Source organism: Culex quinquefasciatus, chromosome 3 (genome assembly GCF_015732765.1).
Source record: "Culex quinquefasciatus strain JHB chromosome 3, VPISU_Cqui_1.0_pri_paternal, whole genome shotgun sequence".
In the NCBI taxonomy this organism is placed as follows: domain Eukaryota; kingdom Metazoa; phylum Arthropoda; class Insecta; order Diptera; family Culicidae; genus Culex; species Culex quinquefasciatus.
The window spans coordinates 126,628,251-126,650,228 of record NC_051863.1 but is presented as its reverse complement, the minus strand read 5'-3'; the positions used below and the strand labels follow the sequence as shown (position 1 = coordinate 126,650,228).

The following is a 21,978-nucleotide window of genomic DNA, read 5'->3' as shown; positions in this document are numbered from 1 at the left end:
AATTAAAACAAAAACTTAGATCAAAAAACCAAAAACAGAAATTGAAAAACAGGAAACAAATAAAGCGAGAATGAAAAAATAGGAAGCATCAAAACCAAAAACATTAATAAAAAAAAAAAACAAAAACCGAAATTAAAAAACAGGAAACAAAAAAATCAAAACATAAAACAATAAAAAGAAAATTAAAAAAAAGGGAAAATTTAAACTAAAACAAAACCAAAAACAGTAATTATTAAAAAAAAAACAGGAAACTAAAAAACGAGAAACATAAAACAATAAAACAGTAGAAAACAATAAACCAAAAACAGAAATTATAAAACAGGAAACAAAAAAAAAACAGAGACAGAAAAACAACACAAAAAACAGAAATCAATAAATTGTATGTGTATTTTTAACGGCGATAAATTAAAATATATTCTGACCTCGATTCTGACACACTTCGTTGCGACCTAGGTTGTGACTTAAAGCCATATTAAAATAAAATCACAAAAAAATAAAAGGTGACCGTTAAATTATGAAAAACCGCAAATTCGTAAGAGGTTGTAGAAGTGACCTCAAACTGACAATAAGAACATTAACTAAACGTAATAAATGCATATAAAAATACTAGAAAGTTGTAGAGAAAACATGAGAAGTAGGTTTTTCGTAGACCAACAAATTCCAATATGAAACTTTCAAAAAAAAAGTGACCCCTTGTCAAGGCTTCAGATAATAGAGTCAGGATGATATTGATATACGATCCCATACTCCTGCTTCGGTATGCCATGTCCTTGCTTTCGAAACCGGAAATGCTGGTAGCAAAAATCGCCCTAGGAAAACTCTTGGTCAAGCGGTTCGCGAACCGACTTAACTACTAGTACCGACTGAACCCACTCGGTGAGACTTTTTTAAATCTAGAAACACTCATCACGTTCCAGGGCCGACGGCGGCTCGTGAGTTCCTCCAGGTGACATCCTGTAAAAGGTGGCTATGTTGCCGCTGCTGTAATGTCGCTTTGCCGCAGCTGTTAGCGGAGTTTCCGCAGTGGCCAACTGGCGGAAAAAATATGTTTTTGTTTCTCAATAAATGGTATAATTTATTTTGTAAATGTTGTTTTAATGCGTCACCCATCTCGAAATCGTCCAGCACCACCGACCGACTGCTGCCGGGCGGCTTTCTAGAAGATGTTGACTTTCTGTCGCATTCCGGATCCTCCTCGAGGTCCTGTAGGAACTCGTTGCAGTCCACCACGAGGTCCGTGTCCAGCGCGACCTACTTGATGCTTGAGCTTCCAGTTGCGGGACTGTTTGTGCATCGCGTCCAGCTTGAGCTTCTCAAAGTTGCCGTTGTTGTTGTTGGCCTCGGCCAGGTCGTAACCGAGCACGGAATCGCCCACTTTGAGGAGGTGACCCAGGTGGGCCCGGTGTGTGCCCAGTTCGGACACTTTCACGTCCCAAAAGTCAGCAAGCACGTTCCGGAACGAGACCGGGCCCTGGCGGGGAAGTTTTCTTCTTGTTGTCACGGTCAATCTCCATGTCAGTCACGACAAACTCCACCATGTGTCCACCAATCGTCTCAAGGGACTCTTTCAGACTGATCCGTCTGAATCGTAAATCGCTTTGGCCACTTTGGTGATAGGCGAGATGTGCCACAGGAACTTCTGCAGCTTTTTTTCTCAGACAGACAATACTTCCCTTGGAAAAAGGAACCACGTGCAGCTCGTAAGAATACTTGTAATTGTACGAGTTGCTGTGAATGTCGTGCGGAATCAGCTTCTTGGCGTTGGTCACCTTGACCGGTAGGACGGCCTGCACAAAGTCAACCAAAAGTCCTTCGCCTCCGTCCGGTGACAACCGTCGCACATCTAATTGTTCACGGTAAACTCCACCACGAAGATCTGCTGCAGCACGCAGCCGTCCATGACCTCGCCGTCCACGGTTAGCTTAACCGCTTCGCTTAATACGGTACGCTTCGAGTGCGGTTCCGTCCAGATAAACCCCGCATCCACCAGCAGTTCCTTCGACTCCAGACTGCACTGGACCCACTCGCTCGGTGGATTTAGGTATCGCACCCAGTTCCGCCCGCAGAACACAATCGCCTGCTTCGGAATGTTCGCCGTAATGTCCACGTGCGTCCGCAGACAAGTCACACACTCGCAGTACAAACTGAAAGAAAAACATTCCAATATTAACATCACTGCAATCACTTTTAAATAAATTCACAGCACCAACCTTTGCTTCGAGTTTCTTCGTCGTCAGAAGGCAGAAGCCAAGCGGGAGAAGTTTGAAATAAACACTTTTTTAAATAAAAATCATTATCAAAAAACTTTGGTGCACTCGTTTAACACCGACTTCGAATTTACGAGAAAAATTAAAACAAACAAACAAACAACTGTCAAAAATCAAAATCCACCGCTTTGGTGAGTCGCTGCACCTAGCTTTTTGTGTGGTGAGACTGGTCAATGTTTTGGTGGAATTTCAGCAGTGAAATGTTTCATTTGAAATATTCTGAAATGTGTCATGCGACAACCGCGCGTCGCATGATGTATTTCAAGAAAATCCACCGCGATTAACCGCACTCAAATTAACAAAAGCCCTATGGTTTTCTAATCGTGTTTTTTTACCGTTGTACATAAAAATTGACATTGGGCTTTAGTACCCAATTGCAGAAATTTCTTAATAAATAATTTTAGGATTTTACAATTGCCCCCAGTGTTAAAACCATGATTTAACTTTTTTTAAGTGAACAATTTATGAACTTAAGAATTTAAATAAAAAAATAGAATTTTAGATCCAATCCACGGTACCGCTTGAATAAAACCCGAAATTTACCCAACCTCTCAGCAATCCCGCGCAAGCGTGTCAAACGTCACTGCGCGCGAAGCAACAACAAAAACACGCTCACCTCTTTTCGCGTACATCTCCTTGGCCGTCGTCGCGCACGAAGAAGCGAGACGTCATAAAAATCAGCCACAAGAAAAAAAAAACAAACCAAATGGTGGCGGGTGCGAGCTGAAACTAAAATTATTTTATTCGTCGCGTTTTCGACTCTAATTTCGAGTAAATTGCGCTTATTCGTGGTGTTTGGCCGTTCAGCAAGTGACGAGTGATGGAGTGCTGAAGAGGGGAAAGCTGGAAGTGGCTCAATTCTGAAACGCATTTTATGGCAAGGGGGGAAAAATCATCGACGGAACTCCTGGGCGGAGATTGTGCAGGGGCGCGCGTACAGGGAGGCGGATGCGGTCTTGGCAAATAAAAATAAAGCAAAGAAGAGAGCAAAATAGTCGGACGTCGGAGGAAAAAATCGCCTAATAATTGTTGCTCGCCAATTGGCACACACAATATGGCACAGGAAAAGAAGCACTAGCGGGCCTCGTTCGCGCAAAACTTCCGGGAGACCTCCGGGAAGATTCCCCGAGCAAGGGACGAGACGAAGTGGTGAGCGAGTGTGTGTGTGTGACGGTGTCGGTGGGTGTGTTTTTAGTGGAGGCAAGGAAAATCCACGAAGAAATTAGAGCACATCACATCATCATCTTCTTCGTCGAAGAGTGTGGTGTCTGGCTGGGTTGGCCTGTCGAGGTGGGGCCCGTCAGAGAAGGGCGGAGGTTGTAGAAAAACGGGAAATACATCATCGGGAAAACCTGCATTTTACCGAATAAATCTAAAATTACAAAAAAAAAAATCTGTGAAGAAAGAGTTCGTTAGTTGAAATGAAGAAAACACGGCTGCTGGAAGAAAGTGCTTAGGACCAGGTTATTCTAAGGGGCTAAGAAGAGTCATGGCTGACCAAAACGAAAAAATCCTGCACAGGCTGCTGGCCATCGACGGAAATAATGAATGTGCCGATTGTGCAGCGAAACGTAAGTTGTTGTTTATTTCAGGTTCAAAACTAGATCCAAAATAAGTGATTTTGTGTATTTTTCTTTTGTTTGGTTAAAACTTTGTGGGAGCTTTCCCTATGACCAAGAAGCCATTTCATGTCATTGGTTCACCCATACAATACTTCGTACAATGTTGGCAGCTGTCCGAACAAAAGTGATACTTGAAATTTAAAAAAAATGGTATGCTTCCTCGGGCTATCTTCTGAAATTAAAGATTGACCCATAACTAGGCCTAATTCCAAATTTGAGCTCATTCTGATCACGGAAACCCCTCCCTCGAAACCCTTGAATCACCAACATATATGGAGAAAAGGAACTGTTAGTTTTTTACCTGTAGAAGGCGTCATAACTATCCATTTTTAACCGATTCTCGGAACTAAGATCTTCATTAAATTTTTATTATTTTAGGCAAAAAAGTTATTAGCCTCCAAAAATTACCATTTCCTTGCGGATGGCAATGTTGAAAAAAGAATCATTTGAGCATTTCTCTAGACATTCGCAAATAAAATCCTGATTTTAATTCTGGAGCTACGAAAAAAGGGTGCATTAGCATTTATGATCAAGGACCAAAATTACCCATTAGGACAATGCTTTACGCAGTTCGAAGAGGGGTCGAGGCAACTTAGTCAGATTTTGTGTGAGTTGGCAATTAGCTTTAGAAAATGAGCGAACTGTTTGGGACAAATTTAGACACCCTAAATATTCCTGTTTCTATTTTTTTTATCCACTGTGGCTAAGCAACCGGAGGTCTAATATTCTTTTTTTCTTAGATATTTTTTGTTGGTACCTTTTGAACAAAATATTTTCACAGATGAACTTTTGACTCATGAGTTAGTTCTTACAAAATTTCGACTTAGTGATAGGTTAAGGAATACTCCAATCGTCTTCACTACGACAACGTGATTTTGACATTCTACACACTAACGAATGAGTGCTAAAGTCATGATTCGAATTCCAGGACGCTTCGAAACCCGGACACCTCATCTTGTTTTATCAATTATTTGGATATAAGTTCGCATTATGAATGTCAAAACTGTGTTATTTGATGAATTGTAACATCAACTTTCATTTAAAGTTTGTTTTAGCGCTGTAGGTAATGTCAAAACAATAATATAAAATAATAAGATTACCAAAAATGCGAAACATTTCACGTGAAATATTTCATAGGCGTCCGAAGCCCCGGGAAGGCAAACCAGAAATTTATGGTTTTGATTTCCTTAAATTCTAGCAAATTTTTATATAAAATATCCATTGTTTTGATTTTCCCTCCGCACGGCTGGGACCTTGCCCCCATGGAAAGCATGGGACGGTCGGAGGGCTTGTAATGCACTTTACCAATACGGAAAGAGCAGGGGAGCATTTGTTCCCCATACTAGCGCCAGTCAAAGATGTTACACATTGATCTTTGCCGAGTGGTGTCTGGAAATATTTATAGTTCTTTATTAGTTATTTGAAGAATATTTACAGTGCCACAGTTTTGAAGAATAAATCCAGACGGAACCGAATGATCGAATGCTTCCTGTCGTCGGAAAATTCGGAGCAACTGGAGCGTACCTAGCGGCCGGGTTGTGTAGCGTAATGGAACTCCGATTTCGATATGATGGTACCCACGGCCACGGCGGAGCTGGTCAAAGGACAAGCAGGACAAACTCGTTACTGGCCAATTGCGACTTATGCTGGCGAAGGTGATCGAGGACATCTGACGGCGGTTGCGGAGTCGTCCTCTTTAAAGCTAAGTACTCATGCATGATAATCGTATTACAGGCCTGCCTTTTCTGGTCATGTTGAATACGATTAACTGCAACTCTAACCACTTTAATTTTCAGCAAAATTGACAAGACTTTTGACGAACGTGACAGGACAGGGGACTGTAAAATATTTTATACAAGTTCCGACTTTTTATGTGGGAAAATTTTGCCCGACGTGTGTTTCTTTGCATTTGTTAAATAATTACCTTTGCTGATTGAGTTTAAACCTCAACATATGAATTCATTTTAATAATTTTGCCTTTGTTGGAACAGTTAAGGGTCACATAGTAAAAGTCCGTTGGTGTGTGGATAGTGTACCCCGTTCGCTCGAGTTCCTTGGGGTCAGTTCTGTAGGTTTTAACAGTCTCGACAGTTAAAACCTACAGTACTGATTTTGGGAAGCTTGTGCGAATGGGGTTTTTAATGAACATTGGGGGCGGCGGTTGAGCACGAAGTTTCGATTTAGCTTATTTACATCATTACACGATTACATACTCTCACAAACACAATCTCATTTTAACCTACCCAATCATGTCCTCAATCCCCGCTCCCATGGAGTGCGAGCGATCCGCATGTGATTGACACGACCATTACCGTTCCTTTACACAACCGGACTTGGACTGACTTGATCCTGGCTATCCCACCTCGATCCGCAAAAAAAAAAAAAAAAATATCCATTGTTTTGATTTTAACATCTTTTTTGAGATCTAAAGAATGCCTTTCACTAACATTTCAGTTCAAATTCGTGCGGTTCAAAAGCAAAATCGAGTGTTCGGAATTCGAAGCAAAAGTGTCCGGATTTCGAATCAACTTTTATCAGTGTCCGGGATTCGAAGCACAACAAGTCATTTTAATTTTCAAATTCTGATGAAAAATTGTTAGAAAATACATATTTTGCATGTATTCTCTTAAAACGGACTGTTAATACTACGTCCTGATGATATTTCTTCATTTCCAACTTATTACATGATTTTTTTGCCAGCTATAACAAAAATCATATGCTACTAAGTGTCCGGATTTCGAATCATGACGTTACTTAAAATCACTCTCACAGTCATTAGGTCTATTCCCGTACTTGCAGAATTGCAGAATTTCTGCAGCTTCTGCAGAATTCTGCAGCCAGCATAAGTCACTTTTTTGCAGCACGTTCCCGTACTTTTCAGCTCTCTCTCTTCATCTCTCTCTTTTGTAGAAGTTCTGCAAGGAGAGAAGCGGCAAAAAATTTGCCTGGGTAGCGCGTTCCAGTACTTTTTCTGCAACATTGTACACAGTTGAGTGGATTTACTCAAATTGAATATTATTTTTTTAAATTATTTCAAAATATTAAAAAAAAATGGTTGACAAAAAAAGTAATTGAAAGAAGTTTACCTCTAGAACTGGGACATTATTGTTTTATGCAGCACAACATTTAATTTAAAAAATTAAGGATTATTATTTATTAAGTAACTAGAAATTTATTATGCGTAGGTAGAAATCATATATTAGAAACAACTTTAAAATTTTACATAAGGTAAACAATTTTACAAGTGAGAGTGGCAGGTACGCTTAATAAATATGATAAAAAAGACAGGATAACATAAATAAATTATGACTGGATGCCACATGTAAGAACAACGGTGACGCAGTAAAATTGACAAATAAAAAAAATGATCACAAACTCAAAAAAATGATACACATAAATTAAGCAATCTGGAAATTAAGAAATCCATAATTAAAAATTAATTTAAAAAAAAAAACTAATATTTCCACGTCAAGAAACTTTAAAAAAACATTGAATCAGATATTTGAGAAATTTAAAAATGCAAATAATTATATCAGAAAAATAAAAAAAAAACAGTAAATCTCAAATTCAAAGCATAAAAAATTAAATAATTAAAAATAATTATTTCAAAATGATAAAAGTTCAAAAAAATCCTAATTTAAAAAATTCTACATAAAAAACGGTTGAAAAAAATTCAAAATAAAATGACAAAAGTTTGTTTTAATATTTATGAGTTCAGAATACAACAAATTCAAAAGCTACAGTTAAAAATAATAAGATAGAAACTTACAGAAATTATAATTTCAAATAAAAATAAAATAAAAATTCTGTAAATCCAGGGTTATTACGGACGGCGTGGATCTGGCACGGATTTGCTGGCTAATTTTGCTCAGGCGCGGATTTCGCGCGGATAGCAATTTTGATTAAAAAAATAATTGAGAACGATAGAATTTCTTCAAATAACAAAGGAAAATTTTATTAGGAATTAAATAAATTCAATCTTTTTCGTTGAGTGCAAAAACATCCATTTCTAAGAAGTTGTTAATGAAGAAAATTTTCTTCTAAAAATTATTGATTTTTTTTCTTAATATGATATTTTCAAGTAATCTTCAAGGAGCGATTTTTTTTTAAATGTATTGAGATTTGTTATATAAATTAAACATAACATTACAACTCATTATTTTTTAAACATCTGCTTAACAACTCGTATTAATAACAATTTAATTAAAATCAAAATAACAAAATTAGAAAAATAATAGAATTTCAAAAATTTTAAGCTATGAAATTTTTTAGATTTTCTAAGTTTTTTCAATATAAAAATTGAAATTTTCAAATTTTTAGTTTATTGAAAAAATGAAAAATTCTGTTGCCACTCTGATTCAGGTAGAATTGATTCTACTCCCAATTATCACAACATGACGAAATCCACTTAGCAATCTGTTAAAATCTCCGTCTAAAAGCGAAATGTAATGTTAAAATTAAAAAAAAGGAAATCTGGAATTCAACACTTTGAAATTTCAGGATTTACATATATTCAAATAATAAAAAAATAGAATTTATTATTTAAAATTGCCAAAACATACAGACTCAAAAAACGTAAAAGAGTACGAATTATTAAATTGAAAAATTACGAAAATATTATAATTGATTTTATTTTTATTTTTTAAGGATGTTCTTAAGTTATTAAATTATTTCGTAGTCATAATTTGGTTCAGAGAAATTTAGTGAAGAAAATAATCAAAATTTCGAGTTTCGATTTTCCAGAGTAAAATTTTGGCGAGAATTATCAAGTACAAAATCCCTAGATTTTATTATATGGTGATTTATTATATGGTTTTAAATTTTTTAAATTTTTGAATATAATTTTTTTCCTGAATTTGTTTTCAAAGCAACGATATTTAAAGTGTTGCAATAAATGCTAATATTATTTCAGAAATGGCAAAAAGGTTCCACTTGGTGCAGGTGGGATATGAATCCACAACTGATCAACGGTACTGATCCAAATGCTTTCTGTATTATTCTTTATTCGTTTGAAATTTCATTCATTATGTTACTCTCTTCTATGTTTGTCGCGAATTTTTTTTTATATGGCGCGGATGGGGTTTTGGGGTCGGCGCGGATCTGGCGCGACTTTCGACTTTTCCGGTACAACCCTGAATAAAATGCTTAATTTCACCCAACTTGCAGATTTTATGTAAGCGTGTAGTCAACATCCATCACACCAAATTGCAGTAACTTTTCAACAAGAAAGAGATGAGAGAGCTTGCAGAAAAGTAATGGAACGCTCTGCTGCCGTTTTTGTGCAGAATTGCAGAATTCTGCAGTACGGGAATAGCCCTATTGTCTTTCCTCTAAAAATAATTTTGCTCAGAGAACGGTCGTTCGACGTTCTACCGAGATTCCGATCATCTCTCCCATGATCGCTATTCAAATGACGCGGTAAACACAAGGAAGAGAGAGGCGAAAAACGAGAGAAAGAGTTGAAAGACGTTGTCTCGTTCGGGCGGCTGTGGTGTGGAGTATAACTACCAGATTATCATAAACAACAATTTTACAATGTTTGTAATTGTTATAAATCTCGTTTTTTGGTCAAAATTATTTTAAATTAATTCCGACCTTGTTTTTGCATGGTCTTGTTGCTCGATTGGAACCCCGATTTGACAGTTCGATTAAAGTGCCTAATAGAAAGTGGGGATACGAGAAACTGAGAACCCAGCAATTTTCTGTTCAAAAATTGAGCACCTCCAAGATCTTACACATAAGGTGCTTACAATTTCTACTTCGTTCATACACCCTTACCAAAAATCATGACTTTTTGAGTTCCAAATCCCACTTTTCATACGATTTATTCAGTTCGACCCATATAACCATTTTTATGGTTGTAGTACCTGAACTCAAAAAATCGTATGAAAGGTGGAATTTGGAACTCAAAAAATCATGATTTTTGGTAAGGGTGTAGGATCTGTCCAAAAGTGCGCACCTTCCATTTAAACTCTTGATAAAATTTGAGTGACAAACTGTGAGTGGCATTGCATTTTTAGTGCCTTGTCTCCACTTTCTATAGAGGAGAAAATCGTGACGTAGCAAATGAATTCGAAGAACTCAGCATTCATTTTGTGAGTGCCATTTGAGTGGTTTGACAGGTGTCAAATCGGGACTTAGCATTTTTTTTAATTTGAATTTGCTCCTTTATAGAGGAGAAAAGCAACTCGCGACAAAATTTTGAGGCTAGGAATTTTGACAGGTATGATTTTCATAAAGTATTCGCCTCCTTTTCTCTCCCACAGAAAACTTGGGAACGAGGTAGCTGTCAAACTAGGCCAAAATGTTAAAGTCACTCACAAAATGAACTTTGAGTGATTTGAGTTCATTTCTGACGTCACGATTTTCTCCTCTATAAAGGAGAAAATTGTGACTTCAGAAATGAACGCAAATCACTCAAAGTTCATTTTGTGAGTGACTTTAACATTTTGGCCTAGTTTGACAGCTACCTCGTTCCCAGGTTTTCTGTGGGAGAGAAAAGGAGGCGAAATGAAAATCATACCTGTCAAAATTCCTAGCCTCAAAATTTTGTCGCGAGTTGCTTTTCTCCTCTATAGAGGAGAAAATCGTGACGTCAGAAATGAACTCAAATCACTCAAAGTTCATTTTGTGAGTGACTTTAACATTTTGGCCTAGTTTAACAACTACATTGTCCCAAAGTTTTCTGTTGGAGAGAAAAAGGAGGCGAATACTTTATGAAAGTCATACCTGTCAAAATTCCTAGCCTCAAAATTTTGTCGCGAGTTGCTTTTCTCCTCTATTAGGCACTTTAAGTTCGATTGGAACCCTGAGAGTGACATTTCGCCTCTCCATATAGAGCTTTATGACGTTTCGCGTACGCACACTAGCGCACCATCTGATTTTGCTGGCCGGACAAAATTTAACCTCAATCTTTTTTGTGTACGTACACGCAATACATGAAATAGAGGGGAAAAGCAACTCGCGACAAAATTTTGAGGCTAGGAATTTTGACAGGTATGATTTTCATAAAGTATTCGCCTCCTTTTCTCTCCCACAGAAAACCTGGGAACGAGGTAGCTGTCAAACTAGGCCAAAATGTTAAAGTCACTCACAAAATGAACTTTGAGTGATTTGAGTTCATTTCTGACGTCACGATTTTCTCCTCTATAAGAGGAGATTTTGAGGAGATTCCAAACTTTAAGGTCGTAGATGTTGTCATTTAATCTGGTAGCAATGACTGACAATGATCGATATAAAAAAAAAATGCAGATTTTACAAAATATCAATAATCTCATAAAAATGTCGGCTTTTTTTAAGTGTTGTGTAATTTTTTGATGTAGGGCTCCAAAATTTAAAATTTGTTCAAAGCTTAAAATGCTCTACTTGACAAAAATAAACGTTATTCAATGTATGCTGAAAAGTTAACAACCGATTGCATGTACCGGTTTTTTTTTTCAAAGTAAACAAAAAATAAATTTAGATTTCAGCAATATTTTTTTTGCCCCTAACTTTTCGAGGAAATTTGGCCAAAAACTCGAAATAAAATTAGCAATGGCTTTATGAAACAATAAATCATAACAAACTTTACACTTCGAACAGTCATATTTTACGCAGAACGTGTAAACAAGAAAAGGCAGTTTTATAGCATTGTAGAACAGCAAAATAATAATAAATAAGCGGCACTCACACCGGGGAGAACGAAAGAACGCCGCACGAGGGGGAAACTCGAACATATCCATCATAAACACGCCAACCAACCGCGAACAGTCAACCAATAACAAACAACACGCAAGAAGAACGCGGCCAAAGTGTGCGAAGAAAGATGGTAACAAAAAAAAACAACAACAAAAATAATTCTAAATTCTGGAGTCCATTAACCTCTCTCGCTCGCTGCTTGCTTGCTTGCCGTCGTCTTTTATTTTTCATTATTCTTACACAAACATGGACCATTCAGTGATTCAGTCCAACGTGATGATGCATGAGTTGTTTGTTTGTTGAAATTGTGGTGATTTTTGCGTTGATTACATTTTATCATCAAAACAATTATTAAGACTTTCAGTTGTTTATGGTAAAATATCAGAAAGATTTTGTGTGAAAAAAAAGTTTGTTGACTGTCCAATAAAGAGAAAGTAAAATTACATCAACAACATGTAAATTTACACCATTAGTTTTTTTCATTACAGAGTTGCCAGAAGAACAAAATTATACATTGACCTTTATAGCAGTTATACAGTGACTCAAAACAAATGAGTGCTGTGAGTTTTCTTTTTAAATACACCCTTTAAAAGTAAGGTTAAAACAAATGTAATTAACCAATATGAACGAACACGGTGTGGATCACTAAATGCGTATTGACGTCACAAATGGGCCAGCGAACCCCAGCCCATCAGCAGCAGCAGGTTCGTTTTTTGTTGGTCAGTTTGGTTCTGTTATCGCCCGCAGAAAGAATAACTTGGAAGGGTAAAGGGTTATGCTGATGATGATCCGGGCGTTGATTCATCATCATGTCCGCTTCGGACTTGCTGGCTTGAAATTCAAAGAAACATTTCCATTTTAGATTGGATCAGGGGGAGGGCAAAGTAAGGAAAAAGATGGGGAATCTATTAGCGTTAATCACCGGTATCCGTGTTGGACCATTACCCACTATCTAACTCTTTGGTTTTCCTCTCTTTACTCTCCACTTTCAGATCCCGAGTGGGCCTCGTACAATATTGGAATATTTCTGTGCACGCGATGCTGCGCCGTCCACCGGAATATGGGCGCCCACATTTCCAAGGTGAAGCACCTGAAGCTGGACAAGTGGGAAGACAGCCAGCTGGAGCGGATGATCGAGGTCGGAAATAAGGCGTCGAAGCTCAAATACGAGCAGCGCGTTCCGGCCTGCTACCGGCGCCCGCGCGAGAATGATCCGCAGTAAGTTATAGCTTAGTTTACTATTTCCAACGATGCCAAATGCTACCAATGTCACCCCGTGTTATGGTTCTTGTTGCAGGGACCTAAGTATGTAATCTAAGGATTTTTCCCACTAATATCTGAATCGATCCCTTCTATTTTTGAACATGCGAAAAAAAAGGTATTTTACAATAATTTGCAGCCTGAAATGGTGATGAGATAGAAATTTGGTGTCAAACGCACTTTTATGTAAAACAAGCTGAACCCGACAAACTTCGTCTAGATTTTTTTGTTTCTTGAAGTTTTTAGTTTGTTTGCTTATTCAGCCTCCTGTGATTTTACGTAACTTTTCCGGAATCGGTTCCAGAATGGCCAAAGTTGTCACGTTTTGGCGTAAAAACCTTCCTTGGGTTTTTCGAACACAACGCAACAAAGAGCACCCCGATCTGACGCTCCGTATTGAACTGATTCGCGTTCGAACAAAACCGTCGAAATTTTTTATATAGGTATATAGAAAGATTTGATGGCGTATTCAGAATTCCGAAAACATCTATTTTTTATTGGGAAAAAAAATAACTAAACAGATTTAATAGCTCTGCCATTACCCGTTACTCAACTGTAAATTTTTTTGGAACAAGTCATTTTAAGGGAAGAAAATCTGCATCTACATTTTAATGTTTTTTTTCTAAACTTTTTTTTTCGTAAAATCGTGATAACTCGTGATGTTTATAAGTAAACCTCTTATGTTTATACATCATTTTTTTTTGTAATTGTCTGCTCTGCAGCTTTGTAAAACATTGTTACAATCTAAAAAATAACCCTGCAAAGTTAGAAGAAAAAAAAAACAAAATTTTAAAATGAAAAATTTTGTTCCAAATGAAAAAATTACTCTTCTGGATTAATGTAGAAAAGTACAATAAATTTCCCTTAGAATGACATGTTCCAAAAAAAATTACAGTTGAGTAACAGAATATGGCAGAGTTTTCAAAACCTTTTAGTGTTTTTTTTTTTTTTTTTTTTTTTTTGATAAAAATACGTTTTTTTTCGGAATTCTGAGTACGCCATCAAATCGGGCGTCCAATTTTACATAAAAGTCCGTTTGACACCAAATTTCTATCTCATCACCGTTTCAGGCTGCAAATTATTGAAAAACACCTCTTTTTGTCATGTTAAAAAATTGAATTGGTCGTACCGCTCCTTCGTCACGAGATATCAAAAAAAAAACGGACATCGGATTAGTGGTCAGGGACAAAAGTTACCCCTTAGGATCAGCGATGGAATAATCATCATCAAAAGAAAATCATTGGAAGTTCATCAAGAGAAAAAATCCGAAGGGAGCATGGCTCTCCTCTCTCGCGCATCTTTTTTACTACTACACTTGCAAGTGTAACGTCACACGTCGAAAATTGACCTGTCACATTTCGTAGATGGACAATGTGTGTAAACAAAGTGAAATAAATATTTTGAAGTAGTGCTTACAAGGAAATTCACAAAAAATCATCCGCCGATTGATTTTCTTTGGAGAATTTCAGGAACGATTTTATTTTGCGTGATTTGCCTCCTCTCTCTTTCGCGGGTGAAGAAAGTTAGCTAGCGAAATTGATTTTTTTTTTTTGCGATTATTCCATCCCTGCTTAGGACAAAGTTTCGCGCAAATCGAAGAGAGGATTACCCATGAGCATTCGGAAAAAAAATATTTTCATAATATTCAAATAAATATTTCTATGCCTTTTAAAGACAAATTTCTGATCTATCCTATGTCACTTCTTGGTTTGGGCCATCACAAATTTGGCAGCTGTCCGTACAAAAATGATATGTGAAAATTCAAAAATCTGTATCTTTTGAAGGAATTTTTTGATCGATTTGGTGTCTTCCTGTTTTTTAACCTTTGCATGGCAATATCGATCAAAAAAATCCTTCAAAAGATAAAGATTTTTGAATTTTCACATATCATTTTTGTATGGACAGCTGCCAAATTTGTATGGAAAATTATCTGAACGAACTAATGATGCAAAATGGCTTCTTTGGGCATACCGAAGGCACCAAAAAAGTTTCAGCCGGATTAAAAAAATACAAAAAAAAATCGAATGACCGAAATCTCAGAGAATTGCTCTTTAACAATTACATTGGTGCAGTTGTTATCCTGAGCTGAGATATGGACTACTTTTCAACAGCTGATTTGTTCGAAATGGGGAGAGAGTTTAATGGGTTACATAGATGTAGAAAAAAGGAGGGCCTCGTGGCGCGGTGGTTAGCGGCTTCGGCTGCCGATCCCTAAGTTGCTATGGGGCGCGGGTTCGATTCCCACCTTATCCTCCTGTCCTTCTATCGGATGGGGAAGTAAAACGTCGGTACATTTGCGTAAAAGAGGTTTTGGGTGACTCACCACACATAACCTTCGGACGCCTAGAAATGAGCAGAAACTTGCAACAGAGCCCACAAAAGACCCGGGGGTCATCAAAGTGGATTGCATTGCTTTGCATTACATGTAGAAAATCGCAAAATTTCATATTACAAAAAGTTTATTGAATCCAATAAAACGATGATTTTCAATCACTCCTGAAAGTTTCATGATTAAACAGAGTTAGAGACGATTTTAAGCTCAACATTTGCCGTGCGCAAAGCAGACTGTCAAACTTTCTAAGCGTTTTTCTCGAAACACCGAGTTGATTTACGGGTGCCACGATATCTCGAGATGGGATGAACAAAATTGGCTGAAATTCAAGGTGAAGACTCTCACGATATATTCCGTGTGCATGACGAAGCCCGATTTTAAAATTTTGCTTTTTTAAAAAAATACAAAAATCTAAAATTGACGATTTTTTATATGAAAAACACAAAAATATTTTTATCTTTTTTTTAAAATAATCTTTTTGAAAATCGGCCTTCGTCATGCACACAGGACCAGTTTAACGAGTCTTTACCAAAATTTTGAGCCGATTTAGTCAAGGTAGTTTTGAGATATCGTGGCACCCGTTTTTTGAAACTGCTAACTTCATATAAATAAAACTCAATGCGTGCTGACACCAACCTCTGACTGTTTTGTCGATTTACATGTATGTAACCCCTTATTGGTACTAAGGAGAACGAATTGGACAGAGTAGGAAAAAAAATTAAAAATAACCTTCGAAATAGCTAATAGATGTGGAATATTTTTAAAATACTTTATTCTAGCATTTTTGTCCAGGGGCCTACCCATTCTTTCAAAATATAAATTTTATTCGAATCTATGACATTTCCCCGAAACCCACATTCCCGAAAAGACACTTTCCCGATATGTCATTTATCCGAAAATCATTTCCCCGAACGACCATTTCCCCGAACGCCACTTCCCCGAACCCGCCTGACCGGGTTCGGGGAAGTGGCGATCACTGAATTATCATGTCCACAATTGAACGTTCAAAAAATTCCGAGTTTTTTTACAAGCGTTTTATTCCAGCTTCACTTAAATTTTGAATATTTTCCAAGTCTGTGGAGTTAAAGGATTCGAATTCCGGATTCTGAGATTTAGTTACTCCAACTGCCTTTCAAAAAGAACTGACTCCGCCGAATCCAACAAAAACTCCGACTATGACAAATGATGTAGAGAAGGAGAACATCTTGAGCAGAGTACATATCTAATGAACAAATCTAAATAGCTTCGTGCTGCTTAATACATTTGCCTATTTTTCTCATTTCGTCGCAGTCGAGCTAACTTGTCGTACGTCGATTTTGGACCAAATTGAATTAAGAAAGCCATTTTGTGCAGCTCACAATGCCTCATCTTTTGACCTACATAGACACCCAAAATTCGATTTCAATTCTGAGATATTCAATAAAAACTGAAAAATGTCGTCTCATGCTAACTTGACACACTCTGAAAATTGCTGTAAGTGCGACAACTGGCCAAAGAGGTTTCAGATCAGAATGCGTTTGACACACGTACATGCCCGACTACCGTGAACGTTTGTAATTATAACTCGGGATCTCAGCAACCAAATTCAAACAAATTTCAGGACAATGCACAGAATGGTCAACCAAATAAAACGTGTTTGTTATTGTTTACATAGCGTGCTCTAATTTTTGTTTATTCAAGGTCAAGCACTAACACGCGTTTTTCTTGGAACGTCAAAAAGCGACAAACAACAAGATAGCACGAAAGCGTCGATTTGATACATTGATCATTTCGCTTTTTTTGCATTTAGTTGAAAATCAAAATAAAGTCCAGACTCGGTTATCCAAAGGCCTTGTCAAAAGTTCACTTCGGGTAATAACCCTTAAACTACTCTAAAGTGATTTAGTAATTTTAAACCCAAAATGGCGGTGATGAAATATTTTAAGAAAGTACATTTTGTAATTTAACTAAAAAGATTTAAAGATTTAACTAAAAAGATAAACAAAATCTAGAACAAACTGATTCCTGCGCTTCGAGTCGTCGCTTAAAGATATCGTTGCTGTGCAATCTTTACCACGTGGATACCGTTTTGGAAAATTGTGCTTTGCTGAAAATTGCCCATACAAAAAAAAAAACTTTTTTATTGAACGTGGATGTTCTCAAAATCCCGCTTTCTTGAAGTTTCCGCGTAGTTTATGAATGGCCTTATACGGTTATCTGTTTTCTATTATTTTTTTTCATATTTAAAAACACACGTAGGAGAGTTTTATTAAGGTCATACTTTAGTAAAAATATCCCTAAAAAAACAATTTAGTTTATATCTAAGTTAATATCATTCGGGAAAATGGAACTTTCGGGGAAATAACCATTCGGGTATGTGCAAATTCGGGAAAACGACAGTTCGGTAAAATGGCCATTCAGGTAAATGACATTCGGGGATATGGAATTTTCGGGAAAATGATTTTCGGGAATGTGGAATTTTCGGGGAAGTGAATGTGGTTTTGTCCCCACATTGCGCAAAGCGATTATATTTTATATAGGAATCGAGCAAAAACAAGTTTTAGACCAGTTTTGAGGGCGCTGTAACCTTTTTAGGATACTTTTTTCTTACGAGCAAGTTAACCATCCATAAACCATCCTTCCGCAGCATCTCAGCTCGTTAGGCACACCGACAGGTTTTCTCGCTTTATTTTCCTGCTATTCCTACTCGCTCATCGCTCATTCCTTCCGTTCTCTCTTTTCCTCAGAATCCTGACCGAGCAGTGGATCCGCGCCAAGTACGAGCGGCTCGAGTTCTGCATGAACGAGCGCCCGGCGTACACCTCCGGCCACATGGAGGGCTTCCTGATGAAGCGCGGCAAGGAGGACAGCCGCTACCAGCTGCGCAAGTTCGTCCTGTCCGAGGCGGACGACACGCTGCGGTACTTTGTGAAAGAAAAGCGCGAACCAAAGGCAATCCTGAGAATATCGGAGCTGAACGTGGTGTACGCCCCGGCCAAGATCGGCAACCCGAACTCGCTGCAGCTGACGTTCATGAAGGACGGCACGACGCGGCACATCTACGTGTACCACGACGACCCCAAGGAGATCAACAACTGGTACATGGCGATCCGGTGTGCCAAGCTGCACCGGCTGCAGATTGCGTTCCCCAGCGCTTCCGAGAGCGATCTGGTGGACTACCTGACGCACGACTTTGCGCGCGAGGGTTGGCTGCTGAAGACCGGCCCGAGGACGACCGACAGCTACAAGCGGCGGTGGTTCACGCTGGACGATCGGAAGCTCATGTACCACGACGATCCGCTGGACGCGAATCCGAAGGGGGAGATCTTCCTGGGGAACCAGTTGGACGGGTACAGCATCCGGATAGGGGCTCCGGTCGGCGCCAAGGATCAGGGCTTCAGTTTTACGCTGTTTACGCCCGAGCGGACGTACAATCTGTCGTCGCACAGCGAGAAGGACCGTGACGAGTGGATGGCGGTCATTCAGAAGGTGCTCGAGCGTCCGCTCAGCCCGCAGGATAGTTCGAGTGAGTACAAAAAGTGGGTGGAGGGTTTGGGGAACGAATCCTTTTTTTTAAATTATGTTGTCCTAACGAGTAACTTTAATTGGGTGAGTTAATGTGCGAGTGTCCAATGAGTGAGTAAGTTAGTTAGATAATGAGCATGTGAGTGAGTGAGTAAGGCAACGAGTGAGTGACAAGTAAGTAAGCTTGTGAGTTGGTCAGTTACCCAGTCAGTTCTATTCGATTAAGTGAGTAAGTTTGCCTTTGTTATGAGGTTGTTTTTATTGTTTATGTGTGTGTGCGTGTATTAATTTTTTTTTTGTAAATTAGTCAAGATGTTTTTAATGAGTTTAGATGTTATTTTTTGTGAGGTATGTTTTTTTGTGAGTGAGTGAATGTTGTTTTTTTTTTGTGAGTGCTGAGATTGAGATTGCTTTTTGTGAGTGATTGAAGTTGTTTTTTTTAGAGTGAGTTCGTGAGATTGATTTTTTGTGATTGAGTAAGATTGTTTTTAGTGAATCAGTGTTGTTTTTTTTTGCTAGTGAATGAGAATGGTGTTGTGAGTGAGTGAGATTATGGTTTTTTGTTGGCAAGCCAAATTGTATATTTTTGTGAAAGAGTGATATTGCTTTTCAGTGTGTGAGATTGTTTTTTTTGTAAGTAAGTGAAATTGTTTTTCTTTGAGTTAGTGAGATTGTTTGTTTAGTGAATGAGTTTGTTTTTTTGTGAGTGAGTGACATTGTTTCTTTGAGTAGGTAAAATTGTTTACAGTGAGTGAGTGTTGTTTTTTGTTGTGAGTGAGTGAGATTGTGTTTTTTTGTTGGTAAGCAAAAATGTTTTTTTTTTTGTGAGTGAGTGAGATTGTTTTATTGAGTAAGCAAGATTTTTTTGTTCGAGTAGATTGTTTTTTTTTGTGAGTGCGTGAGATTGTTTTAAGTGAATAAGTTTTGTTTTTTGTGAGTGAAAGAGAATAATTTTGCGAGTGAGTGAGATTGTGTGTTTTGTTGGTAAGCCATATTGTTTTTTTTAATTGTGTTTTTTTTTGTGAGAGAGGGAGACTGCTTTTTTGAGCAATGAGATTGTTTTTTTATGAGTGAGTAGGATTGGTTTTGTGCAGGGGTGCCCAACCTTTTGACCTTGCGGGCAAGATCTGATTTTTCTGAAGCAGTGGCGGGCCGGTACTGATGTTGGTAAAAGTTAAAAACGTAAACTTTTTTTCATAAAATTTATTTTATTAGCTTTTCTAAGAAAACAAGTAAATAAAATAGTGTTGCAAATAAGTTTCATACATCTTGATTTTAAGAAAGCAAAAAAGAGATAACTTTCAAAGTTTTATTTAATTTTCTTTATTTTTGGTTAAAATTTTATTTAAATTGTTTTCGTCGATTAAAATTAAATACCCTGATATCATGAACTAAAAAAAATCGTCGTTGCGTAGTTTGAAAAATCAACGAGACAAGATTGAATTTATTGAAACAAAATATGGATTCAAATTTTCTTTACAAAAAAAAAACATGTTTTGAGTTGTTGTGCACCTTTATTCAAATATTTAAAAAACAAGTAAAAACAGCCAAATCTAAATTTAGTTACTTTTAGTAATCCTTTTGCACATTTATCAAGTTTAATAAATATAGAAATGATTCAATGATAGAAAAAATTCAAATGATAGAATTAAATTCAAACATAAAGAATATTGAAATGTAAAAAAAAATCATTTGAAAATATACAAAGGAAAACCCAAAAAAAAAAAATGAATTAGCAGCATTCTATGTTAAAGCAAAAAAATTAAAATTAAAATCAAATTATTCGCTCTACAGCATTGCCTTGGCGTTAAAGAACAAATAAAACAAATAAATGTTTTGTTATAAAATCTGAAAATTTGAGATTCTCAAGTTTATATCTTAATTTTTTACACTCAATTTATTTATTGAGTATTTCATAAACAGCCTTTAGGGCCGGTCATAGAACTGTTTTGAAAAGCCGTCGCGGGCCGGATGAAATGGTTTCACGGGCCGGACGTTGGGCAGGCCTGGTTTTGTATGTGAGAATGGTTTTCTTTATAAGTTAGTAGGGAATATTTGTTGTGAAACGGTCATTATTTTTTTGTGAGCGGATGATTTTTTGTTGTTTGTGTGTGGGTAGTAAGTAAGTAAGTAAGTAAGTAAGTAAGTAAGTAAGTAAGTAAGTAAGTAAGTAAGTAAGTAAGTAAGTAAGTAAGTAAGTAAGTAAGTAAGTAAGTAAGTAAGTAAGTAAGTAAGTAAGTAAGTAAGTAAGTAAGTAAGTAAGTAAGTAAGTAAGTAAGTAAGTAAGTAAGTAAGTAAGTGCGTAAGTAAGTAGTGTAAGCGTAAGTAAGTAAGCAAGTAGAGTAAGTAAGTAAGTAAGTAAGTAAGTAAGTAAGTAAGTAAGTAAGTAAGTAAGTAAGTAAGTAAGTAAGTAAGTAAGTAAGTAAGTAAGTAAGTAAGTAAGTAAGTAAGTAAGTAAGTAAGTAAGTTAGTTAGTTAGTTAGTTAGTTAGTTAGTTAGTTTGTTAAGTGACCATTCATAAATCACGTGGAATCACAACGTGGTTTATGGATGGTTCCTAAATTGTCCATGCAATTCAACTAATCCAGATTGTTATGAAAAACTTTTGAGAAACTGGGAAGAACTTGCAAAATCGTTATGTAAATAAGTCAAACTAAAAAATGCTTTACAAACCTTAACGAATCTCAAATCTTTTTCTGAAAAACTAACAATCCTAACGATTTCCTCTCATTTTTTTACAGTATCAGCGCGCCTCATCCGCAAGCGTGGCGGGACCAACTCGATCAACATCTTCACCGGCAGGTAATGAACACAAATTCCCAAACAACAAACAAACACATGCTCATATCTGAGTTCGAGATACTAGCAATAGTCCGAATCGGGGAGAACTGTTCTGCTCTGGTCATCACACAAACACAACACACACACACACACGAATTGTGCGTGCGCGTGGCGCGCGCCTTATTTATAATCTTTACACAATTAAAAAGCAACACCTAAATACGAACACATGAACCGGACTCTAGTAATTAGTACTAAGCTAGCGAATAATTGCAAAATGCACATGAGAGTTTGCAAAAGTTTATTTTTTTGTATCCCGTTTGTTCTAGCTCCTAAGTTTAATTTATTGATCGGGTCAACCCGATCGGCGCGATTCTAATATGTGTGTATAGTTATTGACCAACAAACAAACCAACAGGGGAAAACGTGATCGTATAGCCAAATATCTCAATCTCTGTTTCACCCACAAGAAAAAAAGATGATGAAAACAAGAAGGACTTGAATAAACATACTCCGACACTGCCTGTTTAAAATT

At 37.2% G+C, this 21,978-nt stretch overlaps 1 protein-coding gene and 1 pseudogene across 1 annotated transcript; one reads left to right on the top strand and one right to left on the bottom strand.

The window, feature by feature from the left end:
• Positions 1-893: 893 nt before the first annotated feature.
• Positions 894-2,939, bottom strand: LOC6045953 (annotated as a pseudogene).
• LOC6053384 (arf-GAP with dual PH domain-containing protein 1) lies at positions 2,919-21,978 on the top strand. The gene is made up of 4 exons (XM_038263135.1): positions 2,919-3,838; positions 12,559-12,784; positions 17,885-18,663; positions 21,404-21,978. The coding sequence occupies exons 1-4, from the start codon at positions 3,757-3,759 to the stop codon at positions 21,466-21,468; spliced, it is 1,152 nt and encodes a 383-aa protein (XP_038119063.1). The 5' UTR covers positions 2,919-3,756; the 3' UTR covers positions 21,469-21,978.

Bases quoted from the DNA above. Each gene is read 5' to 3' on its own strand.
- LOC6053384 (XM_038263135.1), top strand. From the start codon at position 3,757: ATGGCTGACCAAAACGAAAAAATCCTGCACAGGCTGCTGGCCATCGAC. The intron at 3,839-12,558 runs GTAAGTTGTTGT...CTCCACTTTCAG, and splicing joins TGCCGATTGTGCAGCGAAAC to ATCCCGAGTGGGCCTCGTAC. The intron at 12,785-17,884 runs GTAAGTTATAGC...TCTTTTCCTCAG, and splicing joins CCGCGCGAGAATGATCCGCA to AATCCTGACCGAGCAGTGGA.